General features: G+C 39.1%; 1 protein-coding gene across 4 annotated transcripts in view; it reads right to left on the bottom strand.

Moving 5' to 3' along the window:
- The window catches only part of Rps6ka5 (ribosomal protein S6 kinase A5), a 151,935-nt gene that overhangs the window by 16,836 nt on the left and 108,343 nt on the right, over window positions 1-26,756 (bottom strand). For all 4 annotated transcript variants that reach the window (XM_005068407.4, XM_040742627.1, XM_040742628.1 and 1 more), the window contains 7 exons: window positions 24,040-24,123; window positions 21,869-21,972; window positions 9,096-9,246; window positions 6,035-6,196; window positions 3,474-3,599; window positions 2,948-3,081; window positions 2,234-2,327 (listed from right to left, as the gene is read on the bottom strand). In XM_005068407.4, coding sequence (XP_005068464.1) covers window positions 2,234-2,327; window positions 2,948-3,081; window positions 3,474-3,599; window positions 6,035-6,196; window positions 9,096-9,246; window positions 21,869-21,972; window positions 24,040-24,123 — 855 coding nt within the window. The remainder of the gene's footprint in view (window positions 1-2,233; window positions 2,328-2,947; window positions 3,082-3,473; window positions 3,600-6,034; window positions 6,197-9,095; window positions 9,247-21,868; window positions 21,973-24,039; window positions 24,124-26,756) is intronic.

Raw genomic sequence — 26,756 nt, 5'->3', positions numbered from 1 at the left:
TGTTCCCGTGAGAATCTGAGTAGGCAATGGAGTGGCAAGGAAAGCATTCTCAGAGTTCAAAAGCATCCATTTTCATGAGAACAAGTAGAGGGAGAAGATGATACCCATTTTAGATGCTTATTACTTGACATAAAAGGCTGGTTTTGCCTCCTCTAAGATAGCAGAGCAAAGTAATTAAAAGTTTGTTGGGTTCTGAAGTTGGATGGGTGGGGCTCAGATACCAGCCTCACCATCAACAAACTGTGAAACTGTTACTGACCTTCTGACTTTTGTTTTCTAGGTTTGTGCCTGGACCACATACTGCATAACTGGCAGCAAAACCTGTATTTACAATGTATTCCTGCTGCCACCTGATAGCACCATGATGAGTCACTCTTAGCTGTGGTACTCAGAACCAGGTCCCAGCTATTCTAGTCAAGAGTGTCACAGCAACACAATGATGAGTGCCTGGGACATGTTCTCTCTACTAGATTTTCACTGATTGTGACCCTGGTACAAGTCTCATGACCTTTAGGACTCAGATCCTTTGTTGATAAAATCAGAGCAAAACATCCATCAGGACTAGTTTAGGCATTTGTGCCTTAATGCTGTCCTAAGAAGGCTGTGATGCCTGTCCAGTGTCAGGGAAAATAATACTGAAATGGAGCAATGGAGGAAACTGAGAGATGGATGCTATGGACCTGTCACAGTGAGACTCTCCCATGTCCAAGTGACAAGATTCCATGTGAGACTTTGTCGGAAAGCAGAACTAAGGGCAGAAGAGAACACAGAAGGACCTGTCCTGGAGGCTGAGCAGATGTTGCCACCTGGAACAAGATGCAAGGGAGCATCTTTGTCTTCTGCTTCCCATTTGTCTTTTAGCTTGCAACAACTGGGCTTAAGAGACTGTTTGGCAGCTGACCTGACAAAGGTTAACTCTTGAATCCCAGGCGTCAGCCTGGGAATCCAGCATGGGACTGATCAAGACCCCCCTGACTGGGGGTGTCAGTGAGGAGGCCTAGGTAATCTATTGAGTCTTGGGCAGTAGATCAGTATTCATCCCGAGTATACACACGGACTTTGGACTCCCATCCAACAATGTGAGGTGCACTCTCACCCTGAACTCTTGGGGGAGGGTCTAGGACCTGCCCTGGATGAAATGACAGACAATGGACACCCCCATGGAGGGCCTCACCCTCCCTGGGGAAATGAGGGGATATTGGGGGGGGTTGGGGGAAGGGCACGGGAGGAGGGGAGGGAAAGGGAGAGGGACCTGGAACTGACTTGTGAAGCAACCTTGTTTCTAATCTAAATTTAAACTTAAAAATAAATTACAATAAAAAAAGAGACTGTTTAGTGCTAGACATGAAAAGAATGTTGAAGGCTTAAAATCACACCGATGAAGTGATGGTGGGTGGCAGCAGCACTCACACTAAGCACACTGCAATCTGTGACAGTAGCACATTGAGCTCTTGCCCCTCAGGCATCCGCCATGTTAATATGCCAACAATAAATAGAAGAAAGTGGAAGTGGAATGTAACAGGAAAAAAATAAAAGACCCAGAGACTGATACTGGGATTCGAGTTTCAAGCTGAAGATCAGAGAAGCAAAACAACCCACTATTAGCTATTACCTCTACCTCAACTCAGACCAAAGGGCGGATCCTCAGACTGCTCCAGACTTCACTGCTCCTCAGATTCACTCATACTGCTATGCTCTCCTCAACATGGCTAGAGACTCAATGCCTTCCAATCCTCAATGTGGCTGAAGAATGAATGCCAGCTCTGAGACCCTCTTCCTGTTTTAAATATCTCTCATGAGTCCTGAGATTAAAGGAGTGTGATCCCAAGTACTGAGATCATCTTTGTGTGAGTTGTTTCTCTTTAGAACTGGATATATTTCGTGTAGCTCAGTGTAGCCTTGAACTAGCTGAGCTCCATCTACATCTTAATTCTGAGTCCTGGGATTAAAGGTGTGTTCCACCACTGCCTGATCTCTATAGCTTAGGGCTGGCTTTGCTTTCTGAATCCTTAGGTAAGCCTTAATAAATCATAGATAATATACCACCACAGTGGAAGGATGACCTGAGGCTGAGGTGAGACAGTCAGTGTGTGCCAGTTTCTCTCCTTCTTAGTGACTGGGCGATATTAAATGTTGCTGATTCTCATTTTGCTGTACCAATATAACTGGTGAGAAATTGAACCCTGTATATGAACTAGTACATGGGCACGGATTGAGGAAGCCTGCGAAATACCTGATCGTGAAACACTTCATGTAGCTTCACAATATTGGGGTGTCCTTCACAGAGTTTCAGGGCTGTTATTTCTTTCTGAGTATTGGCTTCCATCCTGCAAAACCAAACAGTTAACATCTACATGTCTCTACCAGTGGATCCCATCCCTAATTGTTTTTATTTACAGGGTATACAGACTACCTTTGTCAAAGTCTCAAAATGAGATTTCCACAGAAGTAATGAATCATACCACCCACCAGGAAAGTCAAACTTTTTTTTTAAAAGAAAATTTTCCCTCTGAGTCAGAAAAGAACTAGTCATACAAAGAAATGGATGCGCTTCTTGCCTGACAATTTAGCAATATTAAACAATCATGAAGGTAATAATCCATGGCCAGAACAGTTAGCTGGCTTGCTTTGTGTTCTTAATTATTTACCAGGGGCTAAATAATTTTGGAGAAAAGTATTTCAAATATTTAACTAAAAGAAGTCTGTAAATCTGGTTAGATATATCATCACTACAAGAAAATTCTCCCATGAAAACACAACAGATTATGATTTATATCCAAAATTGATATAATCCTAATGCTAGATTTGGGGTCAGCTAATAAGGTAAATGGTTAAGCCTGTGTGTAAAAGGCCTCACAATATACAGTTGATTTCCTTCTCCATAATCTTAATTTACAGAACTCACTGAGTGGTATAAATACTTAAGAATCACTAGGACTGGCCATACCTTTTGCTGATTATTTTGACGGCAAATGCTTGGTTACTTTTTTTGTGTACGCACTTTCGACAAATCGAAAAACTTCCTTCTCCCAAAGGTTTGTCCCTCAGATCTAGGTCATAGTGTTGATAGAAAGGTGAGTCCTGATAAGAAATCAGTATCATTTAATTTAATAAGAGATTAATAGCAATACACAAAAAGATATGTAAAGCTGTAAATTAGCATGAAATAAATCCTCAGCAAATTTTAATGTAATATACTGAATCATTAAAATTCATTTATTATATTTATATATTCATGTATATATTTGTTCAAGATATACTGGACTCTATCACTGTAAAAAGGAGCTCATTCAACTTGATGTTAACAATCCTCTAGAGAAGACACTGATATTTCCACCTACTTACTCATTTTCTAAAACTGCCTTTCAGTTCAGTGATAATCGACTAACTTTACTGGACTTAAGAACATCGATTAGTATTTAAACATTCATACAAGCCACAAATATATCACTGAGGCAACCACACCTATATACCTTCATCATTGCACTCCTGGCAACATTTGTTACTCCAGGACGTTCAACTCCCATGTGGAACTGAAGAGGATCTATGACAGCTGCGTTCCGCTTGAAGAGGATAGAAGGAGCAACAAAGGAATAACCCTAAAAGAGGAGGAATGGTAAAGAACAAAGATTTGTAGTTCACAGTTAGACAGTCTAAACTGTGATGATTTCTTCTCATAGAAAAAATGGTCAGATGAGATAATTTTACTTTCACTTGAAATATAGCATTAACTCAACAGAAAAAATGCTTTTCAGAGGAGACAATGCCATCTTCTGGTAGAACTAGGTCAATTCAAAACTAAAGGTAGAAAGACTTCCTCCCTATTTAGCCCCCCAAATCTGATGCAAGCCTGTAATTTTTTTGCACTGACAATATTGATTTATAAATTCAACTGACCTCAAAAAAGATACAGTCTATACCACACATAAAGTGGTCCAAGTACTGTTTCATAAAAGAAAAGTAACAAGTTTCATTAAGGTTTATTTCTAATTTAGCAAATATTAGATTTGCATTCTGTGTTTTTACAATAAATGAACTTAAAATTTAAGTTTAAGAAAAATAATAAGCCCCATGGGAGAATGAGAGAATGAGAGAATGAGAGAATAAGCCAGTGATAAATGATGGACGGCTACTCTGCAACAACACTTACTAGTTTGCCAACAAACATCTACACATGGTTGGCCATGTACTCCAGTGACATGGGTAAGTAAGCAAGAGTCACACTCTGGATGGCACAGTGCTCAGAGAAGTAGAGCTATGACACAGTTCAATAGACACAGTATCTTATCAGATAAAGGAACTTCCCTAAGGGAAAATTCCTTAGATTTTTAGAGATACAAAGCAATGTGTTCTATTATAAAATTTTCACACACATATTGTTGTGATAAAACACTCTGAAACAAACAAACAAACAAATGAGGAGTGAAGAGATGACTCGGTAATTAAAAGTGTATACTACTCTTTCAGAGGACTTGAGTTCAGGTTCCAGCATCCATATCAGGCAGCCCACAACTTGTAACTTCATCCCCAGGAGATCCAACAATTCCTATGGCCTCCCTGGGCACCTGCACACACATGCACCCACCCACACCCACAAACTAAAACTAAATGGCTTCTTCTAGCTCACAGTTCCAGGTTACAGTCCATCACTGCAGGGAAGTCAGTGACAAGAGCTGCAGACAGCTGGCCACATTGCACTCAGAGTCAGGAGGCAGAGAACAATGAATGCTGTGTTCGGCATCCTTTCTCCTTTTCATTCAGAACAGGACCTACCCATGTTCCGCCCAAGTTCAAGGTGTGTCTTCCCACTTCAGTTTACCCAATGAAGAAAATCTCTCTGCTGGGCAGTGGTGGCTCACACCTTTATCCCCAGCACTTGGGAGGCAGAGACAGGCAGATCTCTATGAGTTCAAGGCCAACCTGGCTTACAAAGTGAGTTCCAGGACAGCCAAGTCTACCCAGAGGAACCCTGTTTCGAAAAACTACAAATAAATAAAAAAGATTAAAAAAGAAAGAAAGAAAATCTGTCATAGCATGCTCAGATACCAAGTAAATCTAGACAGCCCCTATTAAGACTCCCCGGCTGACTGCAGATTTTGTCACGCTGACCATCAACACTAACCATCGCGCCTGCCATTGTACTCGGCTCACATTTGCTCCTTCACACCAGTTATTGCTCTCCCTGAGCCTTCTTCATCTTTCCCTGCTGCTCTATACAAATAAGCCTTCTACAAACCCAAGGTGTTTAACATATTGTGTATTTATCTGAAACAGGGTTCCATTAGTCTAGGGTGGCCTTCAGTTCACTGTGCAGCTGAAGATGACTGTGAACTTTTGAAACTCTGGAATGCTGGGATTATAGGTGTGTGCCACTATACTCAGTTTTATGCAGTGCTAGAGATGAACCCAGAGAGCTTCCTGCAGGCTAGATGAGACTCTACATGTCTGGCACCATCATGCTAAGATTTTAAAGATTAGAGAACATGCATGATTTATTATTCACTGAAGATACAGGTGCACATAACACTGAATACTTTATAAGAATAGAGTAAAAAATAAAACATCACCATAATTTTCAGATGAACCTCAACAAAAATGAATTATCAAATAGAAAGTGAATATCTACTCATAAAAACAAACACAGGCTGGGATTTTTGGTGTACACCTTTGATGGCAGCAACAGGGAAGCAGAAGCAGGTGGATTCCTGAAAGTACAAGGCTAGCCTGGTTTATATAGTGACCTCCAGAACAGCCAGGGATACACAGTGAGACCGTGGTTCAAAAGAACAAACAAAATATGCCATTAAAACAAACAAAAAACAAAACAGCACCCAAACAAAAAACCCCAAAAGCAAACCCATAAAAACTGACCGATCTGCTATTTAGCAAACGGTAAGCTTCAGGACAGTACCTCAGCATAGCTCTGCATTCAATTTTGAAGCGATTACAGAGCCTGATTTTAAGATGCCAGCAAAACCACTTTACTAGGGAAAGCCGACTCTTCTGAAGCACACCTGACACACTGGAGCGTTACCTGAAACAGCCTCTCAGAGCTCTGGGGCAGGGCTGCAGGAGAATAGGTGGGGTCCATTTCTGTGAACTCTTCAGCGAAGTTACTCACATCTAACTCATCCCGGATCACTGGTTTAAATGGTGCAGGCACTTTTTTGGCAGCTAAGTCATCCCAATTTATTTTCTAAAGCAGAAAAAAGAAGATTGGGATAGAGCAGAAATCAAAAAATGTCAAAATACATTATGAACAACAAACATGATTAAGTTTTGTTTTTAAAGACAGGGTATCTAGCTCTGGCAGGCCTGAAACTCTCTGTGTTGGTGGTTCTCACCCTTCCTAATGTTCTTACCCTTTAATACCGTTCCTCATATTGTGACCCACACAATACAATTACTTCATTGCTACTTCATAACTGTAATTTTGCTATTGTTATGAATCATAATATAAATATCTGTGATTTCCGATAGGTGAAAGGTTTGGGGGTCGAGTAACCCACAGGCTGAGAATCACTTCTCTATGTAGACAGACTATGCTGGCCTTGAAATCAGAGATCTGCTTGCCTCTGTCTTCAAAGTGCTGGGATTAAAGGTGTGCGTCACCACACTTGGCTAAAACTTTAGTTACTGGTAAGTGAGATTAAAAGTAAGAATGCATATTTCAAACTGAGGATTAAAAATAATATCTTTTTCCAAGCAGGATCCCATTTTCAAACTGTAACATCCCACCAAAGGAATCTCAGTGTCCTCTAGGGGGCACCAAAACACTCTTGTTCTCCCTGGATCACCCTTAGAGATAACAGGAAAAAAGAAAAATATGTCCTAAGCTTTAGCAGAAAAGAATTGAGTCAAAATGAAAACAAACCAACGACTCCCAAAAGCCATAAAATATTGCTATAAAGGGCTTCAACACATTCTGTAAATGTAATGCTAACTCCTATTTCCTAGGGCTCACTAAGTTCTTCCCTTCCACTGATTTTCCTTTAGGTCACCTGGACAGATTATGAAGTAAAAGTGCTGAGAGTCAAGTATCTGCTTATACCTGAGGTTTAATAACACTGCCACAGTAGCTCTTTTCTCATTCAACCCCAAGCAGTATTTAGATGCTGCCTTTTGTCTCCCCCCCCCATACACACTGCGTAACTGACATGTCTTATATTATTCAAATTCAACCCTCTGTTGTTTATTTATGCTCCAACTGTCAATTAAAAAAACCTTAGATAGTACTCACTCCATTGAATCTTACAGAATCTTAACTCTCTAGTTAGAGTTCATTCCTCTATGTGGCTGAAATGACTTCTATTATAGGAATAAGGGAAATTCTAGGGCAGGTGAAATAGCTCAGTAAAGGTATTTGCTGCCAAACATGACAATCTGACTTTGACCCTCAGGTCCCACATTGTTGAAGAAAAGAACTGACTCCCAGGAGTTGTCTTTTGGCGTGTGCGCGCGCGCGCACACACACACACACATGACAAACTTCTAGAGTAAAGGGTAATTTAAAGAAATATCATTGCCAGAAGAATGTTCAATTCATAGAAAACTGAATGCTATTATGATTCTCCCCACGTCTATACCATTACAGAGAAAAGATCATTTAGATCTTTGTAAGCAGGTTTCTGGCCTACCCCTGTCATTTAAAAATGAAAGCAATTACATAAATCAAAATTACTATTCCAAGCTATCAAGAAGACAAATACCTCCATGTTCTAAAGACATACTGCAATATTCACAAGCACAGGGAACAATAAAGAAAAAGGTTATAGAAAAAGACAATGGTGACATTTGTTTGAATTTTACTTACTTGCTAGTTTTTCTTTTTTTAATTTTAAGTCAAAATATGAACAGGATATAATGTTTGTTCAAAAAGTGTTATTTCTCAGTCAATGCACAATACTTAAGTTCATTTTATTCTAAATGTGTTTGTCTCAGTGTTACTGAACTTTGTAAGTTTTATAGTAATAGTTTAAAAAAATGGTTGGGTAGACTAAAATAAATACTGTGTCCACAGAGAGAAGTAAAGAGATCTCATTTTCAATGAGGATAACACCTCTCAGCCCTCATGCAGAGGACAAAATCTATGTCCTCATGCACAACAGGCAAGAGCTACACCCAGCCTTGATTTTTTATATTTAAAAAGCAATATATAACACTATGAAAGCTTATTTGAAATAATTGTTTCTTCTTTGTTTGCTATACTTTGTTCATTTGTCCTGGTGATAATATAAAAGCTTATAAAATAAAAAACATATAATGCAGATAAATCCTCCAAACCATTAAACATTAAGGGCATGCTTGTTGATATGTGAAGTCATTCAGAGGATATATGTTTAGAATTTTAGAAATGAGGCCTTGCCACTCCAGGTTACCATTTAGACTGAAATTACTAAGCAGTGCCCCCCAATTATATTTGTTAGCCTTTTTTGGAATAAACTGAGCAAATGAAATTGGCAGATGTGCTAGTGCTCTGTGGAATACTGTCACTTGGCTTTTTCAGAAGAAAAGCACTGTTATAGAGCAAAGAAAGCAAATGGAAACTTATGCCACAAATACTGGCTGAGAAACAGGCAGGTTCAGAATATTCTAAGATTTTTTTTTCCTGGAAACAGAAGAGGCACTGGAATTGGTGACCAAAAGGTGGAATCTGGTACAACAGCTCATGAAGTCGTCAGTCCATGAGCAAACCCCAAAGCCACCTACAGAAGCCACCACCTAGAACTTGACCAGCTATGTCCAACCTGCAGGCCACACACAACCCTTGATGGCCATGAATGTGGCCTAACACAACATGATAAGCCTGATCAAGACATGAGATTTCAGGGGGGCAATATTTTAGCAACTCAACTGTTCCATTTTCAAGCCAGAGCTCTGTAGCCGACAGAACCCTCGGTGTCAGAGGTTGAACTTCAGTATGGAGAAAATGTAATGCTACCATGATCTTCTTCACTCCTACTGCTTCAGTCTATACAAGTAGAATTCTGGTCCTTCCTAAATGGCATCTGTTATAATAATTGGGGGACTAAGGTATAGGTGAAAGGGGGAAGTGACCCCAAGGGAGTTAAGTACACTCATCTTCTAAATTTCACCTGAAAGAAGAGATGCTCTTTGATTTCCTCTGCATCCCGGGGGCCACATCCCAACCGCTTCTTGGGATCCTTCATTAGAAGGCGCTGAAGCAGGTCTTTAGCTAGAGCGCTCATTTCCTGGGGATACGGAGGCTCACTTTTTAAGATCCTCCTGCAGACAGATAAAACTTACGTTAGAAAAACCAGAGGATGAGGTTAGATATTTGAGTGAAAACAAGTTGGTGAAACATTTTGAGACTGAACCATATATTAGAGACGAGCGGCCAGGGAAAGGGCTCAGAGGACCCACAAGCTTTTCTTTAATCTCCACATGTAGACCAGGGCACATGTGCACCAGCTCCGTACCCACAAACCAGCCAGCCAACCAATCAAACAAATACAGGGGTAAGCAGGGACTGAAAGGAAATCACTGGATTATTCTTCAGTGAAAGTCAGTCTTGAAAGGACACTATTATCTCAAATATTTTGCTGGTGAAAAGAAGAGGTAACTTTGGGCTAGACTCCGCCTCCCATGTACAATTTAGAATGATCCTCTAACTGTATCTCTAAACAACTCTTAACAACCTTAGGTGAATTAACCCCCTCTACCCCACTTCTTCCCAGCTGAGGAGCAACCTTAAAGATCCAAACGGAACAAGGGAGATCTGCCAGGACCCAACAGCCGGAGCCATGTGACTGTGGGCTGTCTCACTGTCTGAAACTAGATCTTGGTTTCTCAGGGGTGAAAAAAATCTGCTTCCCCATGGGCTATTACAACATGGACAAGCAAGCCCACGAGAAGTGGGAGTCACAAACAGTGAGAAATGTATTCTGTGGTCATATTAAAAACAGCAGCAGCAACAATCCAATCCAAGTGTATGATTTTACCTCAGTAATTTAATGAGAGGAACAATGAGATCAGTGAAATGGAAAACCTTAACGTAGTACACATGGTGATAAGCTTCATTATTTTAGTTTACAGCAAGATTTCTGTGTTGTACGAGTTAATAACTATTACAGGACTGGGGATATAGCTCAATGGGAAAGCCTTGGCTACTATGAGTCCTTAGGTTTAATATCCAGTAACACAAATCTAAACCTAAATAAAACAAACAAAAACAAAACACCAAACAACCACAATAAAAACAGGTAGAAAAAAGTGCTAAAAAATAAATGCATGAAAGCATAGTATATGGTAAAACCATGGACTTCAAGTCAGATGGAAGTTAAAAGATGGCTCTGTTCCTGACAGGCTGTTTGACCAGGAGGTAGCTAATGAATTCCCTTGTTCCTCGGTTTTCTCACTTATAAAATGGGAATCCAATAGTATTCACCTGGAATGAGTATCATGAATTAAAAGACTTGGATAGTGACCAATGCAGCACATGGTATACAGCAAATGCTTAGTAAATGTGAGCTACTGCTACAGGCCCTCATTTTAATGTGACCATAAAGAAGACAGAGAACTTATATCAGCTAGCCACTGAGAATCATGAAATGGTACTGGAACTATAATTTTTGGCAGAAAATTATAGCCATGATGTTAGTATAAAAGCTAATTCTCTTTCTAAAATTCTACTCTGGAAACCAAAGAGATGACTGGTTCAAGAAGAGAAATAAGCCATTTTGCTCTTGCTATCTAGTCATCTCTTACTGTTCAATGACTGCAGGCTTTTCAACTCCACCAGAAGCAGACTTCTTAGAGTGGGCCCAGACATACCTGAGAAACCAGAAACCCTTTCTCAGAGAAGACTAAACACAGCCTTTCCCATTGCTCCATATTTGCTGTACTTTCGTGTACAGGACTAGGATATAGACTTGGCTGCATTGTCTATTGCAGCACCAGGGTAGAAAAATGTGCATATGGCTGATATCGTCTTGGGGTCCAACTCGCCATCCACTACTTAAGCTTTAGCATGGTTGCAATGTCTGCTGGAGGTCTATCTACTATGTACCTAGCACAGAGAAGACAAAGCCATCTAAAACAGCACACAGAGACCAATTACCCACCTTGGTGGGCATGTCAAGAGAAGGTACATCGAAAACAAGAGATGGCTCTGTTGTGACACTCAGCCTAGAAACAGGCTCACAGAGACAGTGGCCCAAGGTGGAAGCTTGTCTCAAGAACACATGAACCCACAAGGGTGAGCAGGAGAGCATGCCCACATGAGAGAGAGAGAGAGAGAGAGAGAGAGAGAGAGAGAGAGAGAGAGAGAGAGTTAGAGAGAGAGAGAGAGAGAGAGAGAGAGAGAGAGAGAGAGAGAGAGAGACAGAGAGACAGAGAGAGAGAGAGAGAGAGAGAGAACGCTGCTGACAGGTCAGGAGCACAACAGGAAGAAACTGGGCTGAAGTCTGAATTTCTGCTGGAAACTGGTGATGAAGTGTGGAGACCCACAGGAACCAATCCAGAGTCACAATGTGGCCAAAACCAGGAGTCAGCTTGGGAGATGATGATACATACTCTTCCTAAGCTTAGGAGCAGGAGGGAGGAGGCATGAAGGAGTGTGTGAAATGAGGGTGGTGAGGCACCACTTCATTTGGTGTGGAGGAGGTACCACTTGATGAGGTGGGGAATAGCAGAAGCCTTTGTTGCAAAGGTGCAGGGCCAGGATGGGTCCTCAGTCAGTGAGGAGCAGCAAGGAAAAATAGCTAATTTAACCTTTACTCTGTGGGAACATAACCTGGGGTTTACCTTTCTCTTACAGCATCTTTGGGCCTATTGGGTAAAGTAAAACAACTTACAATGGAGGATTAATTTGGTCTCAGTTTCAGTCTTCAGTTGGTTGGCTTTGTTACTGTGGACCTCAGATAAGGCTTAACACATTGATGGGGGCAGGGAAGACACAGGGGAGCAAAGATGCCCATCTCATGAAGCTGGCAAGCAGAGATAGGAAGAGGAGGCCAGGGCAGGGTACAACGTTCAAAGGCCACACATCTCATGGAAGCTGCCAAGTGGAGACAGGGCAAGACACGACTTTCAATGCCCATTTCCTCCAACCAGACCCTGCCTCTAGTGTTTCCACAGGCTCCCAAAACAGCACCCTCCACCAACAGAGGTCAAGCTTTCAACAGCTGGGAGACACTTCCCACCGAAACCATGACACACAGGTTAAGTCTTCATTCAACTTTACAACTTTTTCAATTCATGACAATGTTGTTGACTCTCACGGTCTGGTTTCTATGGTGTTGCCAGATTCACAGAATTACTCAGAAGCCACCCTGAGTTAGAAATACAGAATTTCAAGCCTGAATAAAATACCATACCAATGAAAAAGTGTAAAACTGTATCTATCAAAATATTCTGTTTAAAGGTTCCCAAGTCCCTACCCTTAGCTGAGGAACTACTGACAGTTGATAACTTCTGGGGAGGGAAAGTCAGTTTCCTGTAAGGGTGTGGCTCTGGCAGGTCACTCCATTCTAGAAGGCAGTGCCACACCCAAGAGTACATGGACAGCACAAATTGGACTCCATGGGTTATTAAAAAATGAGGGAGTGGCTCTAGAAGAAATTAGGGGGGGGAATGACAGGTGAATACGACCAAAATACCTTGAACGAAAGTATAATTAAAAAGCAAAGTCAAATAAATGGTAGATAGATAGATAGATAGATTGATTGATTGATTGATTGATTGATTGATTGATTCTGCTTGTCCCAGGGCAGGGGTGGCACATGTCTTTAATTCTAGTACTTGGGAGGCAGAGGCAGGCGGATCTCTGAGTTCAAGGCCAGCCTAGTCTACAGAGCAAGTGCCAGGACAGCCAGGATTACACAGAGAAATCCTGTTTCAAAAAAAATCCTGCTTGTCTTTGGAGCAGTATTTGTCTGTCTGTTTTTGAAAGAAGGTCTCATCTCATGTAGCTCATGATAGCCATGAATTGGTTATGAAGCTAAGGATGTCCTTGAACTCTTGATCTTCTTGTCTCCATGTTAATATTAAGTAAGATTACAGCTATGTGCCATCATGCCTAACTTTGAGTGTTGTTACTGACAGCTTCTCTTGTGCATGTTTTAACTATTATAAACATTACTTTTAAAACAGGAATAGGATGAACTTCATTTCACAGACTCACTAAGAACACAGTGTGACAAGGGAATCTAGAACTTTCTATGCACAGGCCCTAGGGTGCCACCGTACACAGTTGTCACCATCTGCAAGGCATTCTCTTTTCCCCTCAGGCACAGCCCACGCTGTAGCTGTTATGAATACCTCCCTGACAACCTGGTCCCTGAGGAACCACACCTCTTTTGTACTTTCAGAGTGTCTTAAGACTCATACATTTCTCAAAACTCCTGATATGAATTTTCATGTATTTTTCCATCTCTTCCTACACACTACATAAGTTTACTTAGGACAAGGACTAGGCCTTTGTATTTTCCTTTCTCCTTAGGAGAAATCACTCTGCAAATACTTCACCAATTAAATTTATTTTCTTATTGTCTGTAATCCATAATTTGACAGGGTTTTTTTTGTTGTTGTTGTTGTTATCAGAAATAAGCATCTTACCAGACTAGGAAAGGAAACAGCAGTGTGGAGATAAGCATTCCTATGAAGTAACTTCCCAGTCATCATGCCCAGCCCAGCCTCACAGCAGCTGGGTGGGTCCTTAGGACAAATGGACATGCTATTTTTCATCTGTACAACAGCAGCTGCTGCTGTCTACTTGTCAGCATTGAGAATTTACCTAGCAACACTAGTAACTTCTCAGCTTAGATGCCAGCATGCAGTGTCCTGGCTATGGGGACCATGAGGGTATCTTCCTCTAGACATGGGACGGGCTGCAAAGTGGACAGAACATTCCAAGCTATCACTTTCCTGTGGGTGTTACGGAGTCTTCATTTGGTCCCTATAGGTTATACCTCCCTTAGCCAAATCAGTTCACTCACTGGGAGCAATGATTCTTTGGCAGCTTTGTCTGCTTTTGAAGAATCTTTGCCTATCCAGTCATCCAGTAGTATCTGTGTGGTTATAAATACAGTTATGTATTTTAATAATGTTTCGTCTTCACAGGAAGCCATTCAACCACATATATAATGGTCCCCAAAGACTACAGTGCCTACTGACAACAGAGTTACCTTAGTCAAAGCTCTTCTAGAATGCTCACATGATACACTTTCAGACCATATCCCTGTCACTAAGTGGTGCATTGCTGCATCCCTCTTCACTTTCATATAAGTTATTTTATCTTCCTATACACTTCTACGTCTCTAATCCTACTCCTGGAAAGCCTCTGACACGTGCCTTCTCGGGTCACCCCTTCTGGTGGTCAAGGAGGGAATCCTTGTTTCTCGCAGACAGGAGAAACAAGGACATAGACATGTCTGACTGAACTATGCTGAACAGAGGTCTCTGCCTACCTCATTTGGAGAATCTTGTCTAAAAGAGGCAAGAGTTACCTAATATTTACTGCCCTTCCTCTGTGGTCAGGGCTTCAGTAGCACACCAAGATGCTGTGCCTCCTCTCATAGGAAGTCAGATGGACTACTGGTGGGCTTGGGTTATCAGATGTGCCTGAAGGCTTCTTCAACTGTTGAGAAAGGTTTTGGTAAAAACTTTCCTATGGCTTTTATTGGTGAAATACTTCCCACCTCTTCCTTCCCATGCTTTTCTATAGCTCAGCGGAAGCTTTTGAAGCTCCTATCGACTGTGTTGTTACCTGAGTACCTTTCCCTAACGGGGTTAGAGAATAATGATAGTGGAGGGTGCAGGACCCAGAACTACATGGGGCCAAGTGGTATCATGTGACAACAGAAACAAAGGTAATGTTTGGAACCACAGAAGAATATAATGTAAAGGATTTTAAAGACTGCTAAATGGACAAGACCCAGAGTAGAGATTCAAGACACTCATCTAAAAGGACATATGACCGTAAGAAAAAGCAGGTCACACCCAAGATCTGGGGAACATGAATACTGAAGGCTACTTTTTCCCTCCATGGTCCTTTCCATAGTGTGGAAGGCTGGCATTTATACATCAGAATGAAGTAATGGCTTATGATGGCAGTGGTGGGGTATCTGGGGTGACAACCTGAAAATGGAAAAAGACTACATCTTAGGTGAAGGAGAGCCTAAGACTAGATGCATAGTGTTTCTAACAGACCTCTTCCAAAGCTAGTGTGATTATCCTGAGGTTTTGTTCAGAGTTCCATTGCCCCACATCACACACACCAAGGGAGAACCTCAGAGCAATTGATATCACACATGATTCATCCATATCCCTATCCCAGAGTGAGAAGATGAAAAAGATAGTGGAGGAAGTAAGACAAAATGTGTGCTAGGGGAAGGATCATTTACAACACTCTGCTCCCCACTGTCATGCCCCTTCTGCTCCTGGGATTTAGTGAAAAGAAGCTATAAGTGTGCCTTGCAGAACAATGTGCAGACAGCAATGGTGACAAATGTTTAGGTACTTTGGGTAATGAACGAAACACTCTGGGAAGCAAAGACACAGATAATACTTATAATGAACAAGAAAACACCAAACAGCAAACTCAGAATCAAGGACCTTACACAATATGCTAATAAAGATTTTTATCGTAAAGACTTGAGAACATAAGAAGCCAAGGAAAAAATAAATTATCTATCCACCCCCACCTGATGCTATGTAGCCCTGGCTGGCCTGGAACTTGCTTCATGGACTAGGATGCCCTTGGTTGCACAGAGACTTGCTTGAGACTAAAGGTGTATACCACCATATCGATCTGTGGATTTACTCTTAAACAACAACAAATCCCCAGTATACTTGTAATCATTTTGCACATAACCCCACCAAAGCAAGTAGTTTGCAACTGGAAAAAACTTTCAAGATTCAAATGAATTCAAAATGATAACTGACAAACCAACCTGGAGAAAATATAAAATACATCACAATTACTGGCCTTTTTTGGAGGGTCAGAAGGATAGAGCAAGTCATACAAAATCACTATATTAAAATGATTCTCTAAAGAAATATGTCATATGAAGGACAACAATAAATAAGTCACCCAAACTAGAAGTCAGTAATCTTTCTCATAAAGTAAAAATGGGAGGCAGATTGTAAATGTTGACAGTCCCTAGAGGTCACAGTTAGCTCTGTATTCACAGACCCTTAGGTGTGCACTGGACTAAATGCCTTTCGTGATGAGGCTGCACATGTTTGGATGGATTATGCTGCCATGTTGGGCTATCTACACAGTAAGGGAATGAAGACAATCCTTAGCCACCAGCAAGCAAGGGACTAAGGCTCCACTACACCGGTCTACAAGGAACTGAATCTTGCCACAGCCATGTGAGTGTGGGTGCACATCTTTTCCTAATTGAGCCTTGAGATAATAATTACAGCATAGCCAAGACTCTTGGCACAGCCTTCAAGTAGAAGATGTAGCTGAGTTGTACCCTAAATGCTTAAACCCCAGAAACTATAAAATGTATATTATTTTCATCCACTTAGTTCTGAGGCAATTTGTTACTTGTTAATGGATGGATAAGGGAATTCTAACAGAGACAGGCAGTAAGTATTTCAGGCTTTGTAATCTAGAGGGTCTCCGTGGTCACTATTCAACTCTGCTGCTGTTATAAAAAGCTGTGAGAAAAAAATACACCATAGAACAAATATGGCTATGTTTTAATAAGATTTTACGGATAGACACAAATTTAAACTTTATATCATGAATTTTATTTTTAAAGAATGTAAAAAGCATTCTTAGTTCATAACTCACATCCTCTCCCCAATAAAAACAAACTGTAGGTACAAAACAAAATTGCAAGCAGAATAAACCTTGTCTGCAAACTACAGTTAGCTGACTGCTACTAAACAGTACTAACTGGAGCTCTTCCAATCCAGCCATCCCTTGGTATTAGTTCCAGAACCCCAGAGATACAAAAATCTGAGGATGCCAAGTTCCTTATATAAAATGATGTGGACACAGTGTGGGCATACACCCATGTACATTCTCCCATGTACTTAAAACATCTCCAGGGTATTTCTAATCCCTGATACAATATAAATGTTGTATAAACAGCTATTACATTGTTTAGGGGATAACTATAAAAAAACTGACCTTGTATACTACAGATGTATCAATTATAGATCTGATTCAGAGTGAGATCTGAAGTGGGCAATGCTCAAGCAATGAGAACTACAGACTGAGGACCTGTAAAAGGCAAGAGCCTAAGGCAGGAACTCTGTGTCACTTATTCATGTAGGCTCAGCAAGTACCTTGTAATGCATTAAATTCAATTTTTACTTTTGGAACTTTCTGAAATGCATTTTATTCCAATATTTTGATCTATTATTGGTACAAGGATGTGGAACCTGTAGATCTTGGGGGCTGCTTAGACTTAAAAACACTACAACAGTGTAATGAAACATTTATATAGTATATTTTACTGAGGGAAAATGAAACAACAAATAAACATCTCATGGCAAATATATTTCTCCATTTCAAAGGCATATAAAACTAGATAGAGTAAAGAAAGTTGTCAAGAGATAATGGGATAGCAGGAGATAAAACATTTACATCTTGGTTTTCAGGTAAGAAGATATTCATTTATCATGGCTTTCAAAGCTTCAGTACTGTAAGAGAAGATAGAAGAACTGACTTCCTTCCTGTTCATCAGTAAGATATGCTCAAAAGATGAAGTTCTATGCAGACAGAAAGCTAGTGGGAAGACACATAAAACATACAAGCCCATGATACATACATACATACATGGATAAAGATAAGAAACGGGTATACAGAAACCACTCAAGTCTAAATTAACAACTTAACATCTGTCTAAAATGGTACCAAGATATGAGGAATCTGAAATCATTTCTTATGAATAGTCAACAGAACTGAAAAGGTTCACTCTACACAAAACTGTCTTCAAATACAGTGATGTTGTTACCGGTTGTTGCGAGTCTGGGCACTCATGCAAATGCCTACCTAACAGTCCTTTCAATGACAGCATATGGCAAGTAAGGGATTTCATTCCCATCCAAGAAGAGAGTCTAATTTCAGGAGGAAGGTTAAACTCTTAGGTTTTCTTCTCATTTAAAGTTTGTACTATGAAATTTGATATACTAAACAAGTATGTTTATTTGATCTTAGATATATGTAGACAGTAATAACAAGAAAATGACAAAAGTACAGGTACTAAGCTGAGTTCTTGAATATTACAAAAATTAAGGAACAGTAGCAGGGCTTGGTGGCATACATGTTTAATCCCAGGCACTCAATGAACAGAGGCAGGTAGATCTCTATGAATTGGAGGCCATGAGCTACACAGTAAATTCCAGGCTAACCACGGTTACATAATGAGACCCTGTTTCGAAACAAAATTCTTACATAATGTAAGAATTCAATGAAAAAAAGCCTCTACCAATTAAAATGTTTAGAGATAAGATTATGAATGACACTTATCTTGATGACACATTTAAAAGAACAAACTACGAGATTTATATCAGTAAAGATAATCAAAATGATTATCCTAAAAGGAAAAACTGGAGTACCACAATTCAGTTATCAAAAGCCACCAAATGATCATGTTAACACATAGTTTTAAACAAAATGAATTAACATGATAAAGTGATTAACTGGTAAAGGGAAGAAATTCTATTTAAATTATTGAACATCCATTTGTTTAAAGATTTCAGATAGATTTTGATTCACGATCTTTCACTTGCTAATACCAGAATGCCAAATGGTTGAAAGGAAGGAAACAAGATCAATTTAAATGTGAATGCCACTTGAAGAATTTCTGTTATCATGAGCAATAAACTTCTCTCTACAGGCAGACAGAGCTAGAGTCAGAAGGGAAACCATGGCCTAAATTCTTATACTGATTGCCAATAAATTAAGGGAATTTTTTCCAAAAATTAATCTACTAATTATTTTAGATGGGGTATCACAATTTTGCCTAGGTTGGCTTCAAATCTGGTCTTGTGACTCCATGATCACCTTTATTATGGATATGAATCACTACACCCCACCGGAGGCATTTTCAAACTGTCAAAATCCATTTAGAATTAAAATTTAAAAACAGTACTTAGAAGTTTTATAACAGGTGTAATTTTAGCTAATTTTTAAAAAACTCCTGAGTCTGTCCTGTAAATGGTACATCTTACTACTTTACTTAATTGGTTACAATTGACGCACAATAAATTCACACAAAGTGCAGCTGGATAAAGCCTGTCTTCTTGTGCATGTAACTGTGAAACTGGCACCACACTCAGGATAATGAAGAAACCCATGCCCTTCCAAAGTCTCTCATGCTCCTTTGTAAACTTTCTTCTCTTCTCCCTTGCCAGACCCATACTAACCAACCTTCTGCTTGTTAAAATAGATGAGCTGACATTTTCCAGGACTGGAATCACACTAGACACTCTATATTGCCTGGCTTCTTTCACTCAGTACAGTTATTTTTAGATTTATTCAACTTCTTGTTTGTATTAATACAGTGTACACTTTTACTACTAAGTAGTTCTTTATTTGCGTGGGTACACCATAATTTGTTTAAGTGCTTGTTAACAGATACTTGGGCTATTTCCAGTTTGGGATCACTTGCTGTACAAGTTTTTGTAAGGACACGTTTTGTTTTCCCTTGTAAACATCTAGGGCTAGAATGGATGGCTCATGTAGTAGATAATGTTTTGCTTTTTAGAGAAACTGCCTATTTTCTAACATTGTACTATGATGTCTCCCCCTGCTCACACCCCCTTGCATTCCCTCCATATTCTTACCAGTATCTGGCATGACCACTGTCTTTATTCATAACCAGCTGGGGGAGTATGGGAGCATTTCACTGTAGTTTGAGTCTATATTTCCCTAAAGACAAATGACACTGCTCAATTTTTAACTTTTACTTGCCATTCGCTGATCATCTTCACTGCAATGTCTTTTCAATATTTTTTGCATGTTTTATAAGGCTGATTGTTTTCTTAAGTTTTTAGAGTTTTTTATATATTTTCTATACCAGATCTTTATCATATATATGATTTAAAATTTTTATCTCAGTGACTTATTGTTTTCACTTTCTTAATGCTTTGAAGAATAAAAGTATTCAATCTTGAAACAGTCTAGTTTATAAATGGATTTTTTTTTTTGGTTTTTTGAGACAGGGTTTCTCTGTGTAGCCATGGCTGTCCAGGAACTCATTCTGTAGACCAGGCTGGCCTCAAACACAAAGAAATCTGCCTCTGCCTCCCAAGTGCTGGGATTAATGGCGTGCACCACCAGTGCCAGGCTAAATGATTTCTTTATTGACAGTAACACTTAAGAACCTTTTAGCTTACCCTAGGCCACAGTGAATTTTAGAAAATTAATTATATGGAGGGGGAACACAAGCTCCACAGAGTGGAGGCCAGAGACATCTTTATGGAGTATGCTCCCACTTTTACATGGGTTTGGGGGACTGAACTTATGTCATTAGGCCTGAACAGCAAGCATCTTTATCTGTTGAGACATTTCCCGGTTCAACAGATTTTTTAAAAATGTTTTCTTTCAGAAGTTTTATAATTATAGCTTTCTTTCTTTTCTTTTTTTTTTTTTTTTTTTTTTTTTTGGTTTTACGAGACAGGGTTTCTCTGTATTATTTTGGAGGCTGTTGGTCCAGCCTAGCCTCGAACTCACCGAGATCCGCCTGCCTCTGCCTCCCGAGTGCTGGGATTAAAGGCGTGCGCCATCACCGCCCGGCTATAGTTATAGCTTTCATATTTAGACCTACTGTCTCTTTTGAATTTTTTTTCATATATAGTAGTAAGCATTTATTGAAGTTCATGTCTTTTCCATCTGAGCGGTCAGTAGTTCTAGCAATCATTTACTGAAAAGTGTCCCTCCAACCCCTGCAAAGTGACAGTTATCTTTGAACCTTGTCAAAAGTCTGTTACCTGTGCACACAGTTTTATTTCTGGGCTCTATTCTGTTTCACTTATCTTCTTTTCTCATCCTTCTCTCCTTCCTCTCTCCCTTCTTTTTTCATGTTTTAGAGAACAGGTCTCGCTGTGTAGCTGGAGCTGCTCTAGCACTTGGGATGTTAACCAGCTAGCCTTGTTAAACTGTAGCAATCCTCTTGTTTATATCTTCTGAGTACTGGGATTGCAGGCATGCAAATCAATCAGGATTCATCTGTTTGTCTTAACACCAAAACCAAAGAGTACAACCATTACCACTTATGACAAGCCTGAAATCAACTTTGTTCTTCTTCAAAGGTAGTCTGACTGGTCTAGATCCACTTCATTTCTGCCTGAGTTTTAGATCAGATGACCACAAACAAAACAAAACAAAAAAGCCAGTAGGAATTACAGTTGTATTGAATCTATAGATCAATCTGGAGGAAAATAAATATAGTACAAATAAATAACTATAAATAATAAATGTTTCATTGGGAATGTTTTTCCATATAACAATACTTCTGGAAGTCTCTGGACTCCTCCTTCTCCTCTCAGACACTCCAGGCAGCACTCCCTAGACTGTCAGCTCCATTTCTTCAATGTCACATGGGTTGTCCCTCCCTGTATTTGTAGTCATTTGGGGTGACCTTAGGGCATACCTTACTTACTTTCTGTATCTCTGAAACCAGGGCCCTCTCCTTTGCCAGATGTCCAATGTCCTCAAAACTGCTGTTTCATATATTTTGTTCATTGTTAAAATTGTTTCAGGTGAGAAGGCAAACGGATCCCTATTATTTCATCTTCACTGAAGTGGATTCAATATTTACTTCTGTCAAATCTGTCCTCAGTGTTAGAAAAGTCAAGTAAAAATAGGACAAAAACATAATACTGCAATGATAATACTTGTTACAAGAGGATAATTTCAAGGTATTTGTTTAGGTCTTACCTAGATATCTCAGCCTGGGAATTTTTTTCTCCATCAACAGTGAAAGGAGATGCTCCTGTTAGTAGTTCATACATTAGAACACCTAAACTCCACCAGTCAACTGCCTATAAAACAATAATAATTTCGTTTTGTAGAATTAGCAACTAAAATATATGTCACAAGAAAAAAGGACCAAAAGTAAAGTTACATACTTACAAATATTTTACCAAAAACATTTTCATAGATTTCTGTTCCAGGAGTAATAAGTTAGCACATATAAGAGACATTGAGAAAAAAAATGCCTACATATACCCAGAATAGAAAGTGCTTTAACGATTTCCTAAAATAAGTTAGTTTTACCATTGTTAATTTAAAAGTTTAAGTAGGTGGAATATTGAATTTATGATCTGTGGAAAATAAGTACCCAACCAGAATTTTATAAAGTATTCATGTCCAATGAACAAGATAGAATTCTTTAAACTCAAAGGCAAAGATGTAAAAATCTTATAAGGGTGTTACTTTTAAAACAGCCCCCTAAAAATCAATTTCTCTTACAGAATGTGGTGACGTCTCTAAGCCAATGGGGATGTTTAAAATAACAGAAAAATAAAATCTACTCTAAACTGTAAACCCATTTATAAATATAATCATCTGAACAATAAATATTCAAGAGAGAATGTTTTTTGGCTAGTCATAGCATGGATCTTAGCCATGCAGAGATTCTAGGTGTAAAACAAGGTTTTCTTATTTGAAAATTAAAGCTTTCATAGTTAATTTTCCAAAACCAAGTTATAAATTCCTACTGAATTGCACAATTGCTTTAAATTATACCATAAAGCCAGCATTCCAACCCCAGAATTCACATAAGCAGGTGCAATGCCGTTGAGTCTGCCCTCAGAATGCTATGCACTGGGCATGAAACCATGCTGTGTGGCTAACACAGATTCTAACCGTGGGCCAGTAGCCACTGCCATTCAAACTTGGGAATGGATTGATGAATATAGAACAGGTCATCAGAAAGGAGACCAAGCAGTCAGCCCAGATACAGAAATCGTATATGTGGTGTTTTGATAGAAGACCAGGGAGAGAACAATAAGAACAAGCCAGCCAGAATTCATTTAGAGAATGTTATTGTTAAATCAAAGTGATAGGGAAGAATTACCTTTAATACAGGATAGAAAAATGACCTAGACTGGACTGGACAGCTTCTTTATTATCTTTGGCACTTATACAGGGAAGAGAGGAGGGGGGAAAAGAAAGAAAAAGAAAAAAACCAAGCTCTTTAGAGGGTTAGGAAACAGACTGTAATTTGAATGTAGAATTTTCCTTTCAAGGTTATGAAAAAATGCTATTTCTGTTGGAAAATAATCAACAAAGTCATCAATATTTCTGTGAAGTTTAAAGGCAGAAACTGGGAATAAAGCATGAGTGTTTTTTGTTTTTGTTTTTTGAGACAGGGTTTCTCTGTGGCTTTGGAGCCTGTCCTGGAACTAGCTCTTGTAGACCAGGCTGGTCTCGAACTCACAGAGATCTGCCAGCATCTGCCTCCCAAGTGCTGGGATTAAAAGTGTGTACCACCAATGCCCGGCTGCATGAGTGGTTTTCTTTTTCAATGGTCTCTAAACATCTTAGTAGAAGGATTTACTAACCAAAGGCGGCAAACACTACCACCATCCGTTTCTGTCTGTTTCCTGAAGAACTTAACCAAGCTTACAAAGCACTGTCCGGAATCTTTCTCCATAATGCAACAGGAGCCACATACACAGCTTAGGCATCCAGTCACACCTCTTTATTATACTTGGTTCAAATGTGTCTCATACAACACAAAATGAATGATTTTTTTTTAATGGAGTCATGGTACTTTGTTTAAGATCATAGGTTCTTCCAGTGAAAATAAACTTCTAAATTATTTGAAGAGTAACTTCAAGATCTCAACTTTAACAAGAATGTCACTCTACAAAGCAAAAGATTTTCAATGAAACCTTAAAAGGAAAACCTAAAATCTCTTCATTTTTGTATTTTTCAAGACAAAATGTGAAAACTCATAGTGTGTTCCAGTATACAAAACAGAGAAACAAATGAAGGGAAGAAGTACCAGAGATGTGCTCTGTTTAAGGTCTGGACTAGAAGTTAGTAACTCTTATTACACAATTTACAGAAACACACAAAATAGTATCAAAAGTAGAACATACCTTGTCATGTCCTGAATCACCCCCTCTGACAATATCTGGTGCCATGTATTCAATAGTTCCACAAAAAGAATATGCTCTTTCAGTCTTGAACAAACAAACAAAAAGGGGATTTGATTTCACGCTAGCATGACAAGTAATGCATGTCAGTGGTTGAGTTACTGCAGCAGTGGCAGTAGAATCTGCTTGACACACCCTCTGTATCACCTCATGGGTACTGAGCATCCCTCCAACCCAGGACCCACAAGAGCAGCAAGCATTGTGAACCATAGACACATCTCTCCCACTTCATTTGATACTACTTTAGAATATGCCATTAAGACATCTATCTCTAAAACACCAAATGCCAAATCAATTTTCAGAACACAGAAAAAAAATTCTCCGAGATTTGATGACTTTAGAGGTATTGCCTCTCTTGATTTTTGCTTAGAAAACCAGTCTTTTAGGTAAATCTAATAAAACTTCATCTTCATTTTATAGGAGGCTTTGCTTCACACATTTTGAAACTATGCTGGATTTCCTTCCCAGTGTGAGACAATAAAAATAAAATTTCAGTTTCATAAAAAGTTCAATTGGGACTGAGAAGATGATTTAGTAAATAAGGGCAATTGCCAGCAAGCCTGAGACCTGAGTTTGATATCCAGAATCCACACAATGGAGCGAGCTGATTCCTGTAAGTTGTCCTCTGATCTCCATACATGCACTGTGGCATGTGTGTCTAGGCATGCATACACATACAATAAATAAATATAGAAAAATTTCAAATTAAAAGTCTCAAAAATCTGGATTTTCTTCTCTAAAACACAAGATACTTGTAACTTTTATGTTAAAAGTATATGAAACATATGTATTGGTTAGTGACAAATACAATCACTAGCAATCACGTTTTACTTTTAAACTCTTTTACTGGGAATAGAGTTATATCACTTTCTAGTCTCTGTTTCTTCCTCCCAACCCCTCCTAGATACCCACCAAACTCCTCATATTTCCCCACTCCCAAGTTAGCAGCTTCTTCTTTATTATTGTTACAGATAATGTATGTATGTGTATATATATGCACAAATAAACATAAATACAATCCAGTGAACCCATTTTGTTGTTTGTGTGTATATGGTTTCAGGGCTAACCACTCTGCACTGGATAAACAATAAGAACAAGAAGCTATACTACATTCTAAGCCATGTTTTATTTTACCTTGAAGCAACAACTATGTATCTCATTCTTTATTGTCTTAAAATGAACTTCTAAATAATGCATGCATCACCCAAAGAAAAAAATGACTGTTTTAAAACAGTAAAAATAACAAAGTCAGAGCTTGAGAGAGATAGCTAAAGGTTGTTTCTAAAAAATTCTTATTTGTTATTTTAAAAAACCAATTATTAGTAAAATAAGTATAAAATTCCAAGCTCTGGAAAAAACACAAAAGGAACTTACAGAGAGTAAAAGGAACAAAAGAACTAATTAAAGATGTGGCAAACCTGGGGGACTGTGTAGAGCATGTCTTATGGAGGACTAAGAAAGGGCAAACACGTGGCAAGACAGATTGTAAGTTGTTAATATTGATAACATAAAAGTAAACATTATAGGAGTTGTAACAGAAGTTAAAAGTACACAGAAATTCTATGACCAAATGAAGGTTAAAGAATTTTAGACATATGTAGCATTTTATATAAATTTACAATTTACTAAAACTAATTCAAAGGTAATTAAAGCATATATATACCTATGTAAGTATTTGAGCTGCCCATCATGAAAATAGACAACAAAAAACATCATCCATTCTAGTTGTGGAAATGCATTCATCCAAACTTAGAGAAGTTTGTAAACATATGTATATTAAAAAAATGTCTGTAAAACTATCCCAAATGCATTTTATTGTATCAAAACCTTGATAGCGAAATTGGAAAAGTGCAATATTACAAAAGAAAATTATTTATCAACTTAAATAATAACATTTCTAACAAATATTAATTAATATAAAGATCCAATGAGTAAATAAATTCATGCAAGTTTGTTCTAGGAACTGAAAAATGCTCTACCACTGAAAAACACGCTTTCCAGAAACTAACAATAAAGTTAACAGCACTGGCTGCTCTTGCAGAGTACCTGGGTTTGGTTCCCAGCACCCACATGATAGCTCACAACCATCTGGAACTCCTGTTCCAAGGGATCTGACTCTGTTGGCTTCTGTGGGCCCCAGACACATGTGGTATATATCGACTATTCCCAAACATACAGGAACTGAAAGGCATGAAAACAGAAAAGAAACAAACCATTGCTACTTATAAACTGTGGCTCTTTCGTGTGTGTGTGTGTGTGTGTGTGTGTGTGTGTGTGTGTGTGTGTGTGTGTGTGTGTGTGCGCGCGCGCATGTTCATGTGTCTGCATATATGGAGGCCATAGGTCAACTTTCAATCTCATTCTCAGAAACTATCTAGATTGAAATTTTAAATAATTTTTTACTTTTTGAGATTATAATAGAATTAAATTATTCTCCATTCCCTTTCCTCCCTCCAATCCCTCTCATGTACCTCCCATTCTCTTTCAAATTCATGGCCTTTTTAATTCTTGTTACATGTGTAAATGTCTCTCCTGTCTCCTGCCTGCGCTCTCGCTCTCTCTCTCTCTCTCTCTCTGTGTCTCTCTTTCTCTCTGTCTGTCTCTCTCTATCTCTGTCTTTCTGTGTCTGTGTCTGTGTCTCTCTCTCTGTTACTCCTGAA

This window comes from Mesocricetus auratus, unplaced genomic scaffold, assembly GCF_017639785.1.
Source record: "Mesocricetus auratus isolate SY011 unplaced genomic scaffold, BCM_Maur_2.0 Super-Scaffold_15014, whole genome shotgun sequence".
Classification (NCBI taxonomy): Eukaryota; Metazoa; Chordata; class Mammalia; order Rodentia; family Cricetidae; genus Mesocricetus; species Mesocricetus auratus.
Note: the sequence above shows the minus strand (reverse complement) of the source record. Positions and strands in the feature narration are given on the sequence as shown.